This window comes from Protomyctophum bolini (assembly GCF_963924005.1).
Source record: "Protomyctophum bolini genome assembly, chromosome: 12".
In the NCBI taxonomy this organism is placed as follows: domain Eukaryota; kingdom Metazoa; phylum Chordata; class Actinopteri; order Myctophiformes; family Myctophidae; genus Protomyctophum; species Protomyctophum bolini.
This window is the reverse complement of record NC_137873.1, coordinates 29377456-29379261: the sequence shown is the minus strand read 5'-3', so window position 1 is coordinate 29379261 and position 1806 is coordinate 29377456. Positions and strand designations below refer to the sequence as shown.

General features: G+C 49.6%; 1 protein-coding gene across 1 annotated transcript; it reads right to left on the bottom strand.

The window, feature by feature from the left end:
• Positions 1-1188: 1188 nt before the first annotated feature.
• tmem275a (transmembrane protein 275a) lies at positions 1189-1806 on the bottom strand (the record flags this gene model as incomplete). The annotated part of the gene is made up of 1 exon (XM_080777803.1): positions 1189-1806. The coding sequence occupies one exon, from the start codon at positions 1804-1806 to the stop codon at positions 1189-1191; it is 618 nt and encodes a 205-aa protein (XP_080633929.1).

The following is a 1806-nucleotide window of genomic DNA, read 5'->3' as shown; positions in this document are numbered from 1 at the left end:
TGCACCAATGTCGCTATTTTGTGAGAATGGTGAGTAGGCTACTGTATATTTCAGATGGTCACTTTAGTACCACATGCCCAGCCTCTGTTAAGTCGTACTGTACCAAAACAAATATCATAGTTGCTTGCAACACTTTTCCACTTATCAACCGCATCCAATAAACACAAAGCTACATCATTACAGAACATTACTCACGAAATTACATTAAAACATAATGATTCAAGTGTCATGATTGAAGAACAATTGAAGAACAAATGAAGCCTAAATTAATACAACTCTCCCCCTCCCCTGAACCATCCCGTGTGTCTATTAAAAACATTACATAAAGTACACCCAAATGACGTGAGCAGATTTGAAAGAGTGCCATCTCGCTGGTACAAGCTTCGGCCAAGACACTACGAATTTCCACACAAGCCCTCGTCTTCTCTGCAGCCGAATAGTGTGCCACAACCTACAACCTGATGTACTGTAGGAGCACACATGTCAAGAACTGTCAACACTCTCCGGATTATAACCGGCTGCCTGAAGCCCACCCCTGTATCCCACCTGCCTGTCCTTGTGGGAATTGCCCCAGCCGGCCTCCAGCGAGAGGCTGCTATACCATCAACCTGGCAAGGAAAACCCAGATACTATATGGCACTGGCATATCCTGCATGACACTATACAATGTCATGACAGACTCAAGTCATGCCATCCATACCATACAACAAGGCAGCACAAGAGATGCTCCGCTCTGTCTCTGGCTGGTGGCACCCTGGAAGCAGGAGTGGGAGTCACATATCCTCCGCTACATCAGTGACCCGGAGATGGCATCAAAGGAGGAGATCTACCACGCCGGTAATGGACTTTGCTGAACCGCCTGCATAATACTGCGGTCAGTTGCTTCAAGTCAACTATGAAGAAGTGGGGCCTTGCAGACAGAACAGCATGCGAATGTGGTGAGCCTAAGCAGATCGCATACATAATCATCACCTGTCCCCTGTACAGACCACCTTCAGAGGCCGGCCACTTCAAAGTGGGACCAGAGACACCGTTGTGGCTACATTTGCACATTAAAATGTTTAGTTATTGTATCCGAGTTGGACACAATAACTAAACCACCCAGCCAAACATATTTACATATAGCTAGCAGTCATGTCTTGGCAGAAGGTCCCTATAGTGGTATGTCAGTTTGGTCTGCACTCTGCACTAGGTGGCTACTTCTTCACGTGGTAAGTTAAGCTTCACTGCACCTCCTGTAGTTGTGGAGGCTGAGTAAGAAGCAATGGCACAAATAGAAGGACCATTGGACTCTGTGGCAAAAGGCTTGCAGAGCCCAGGTGGGGCAGTGTCATGACCATCCCGCTCAGGGCTGGATGCCCCGGATGAGCCAGGGGAGGGTGTGGGGCTGAGCTGCACTGCGGTTGTGTCCTGCAATGTGTGTTCGCTGGTTTCTATTTCAAACGCTGTTCCTCCAGCAAACCCGCTGCGTCCAACCATGCCCGTGCCCCTGCCACCGACCTTAGACCCACGCAAACCCTGGGCAGGGGGCAGGCGACTGCACACGCAGCAGGCTCCAAAAAAGGAAAAGGCCACTAGAAGTAGAATAGGCCCAATGATGATGGGAGGATTGGCAGAAGGCACCAGGGTGCTGAAGGCAAATGCCCCCACCAGGGTGATGTTGATTCCAGCCAGCATAATGCACAGTCCACAGGCACAGCAGAGTGCCGGGGAGGGCAAGCTGTGAGGGCGATACTTCTTACTTTTCTTCTTCTTTGACTCCTTTTTAGGCACAGAAATGCTGGAGCTCCTTTCGGTGAGGACCAT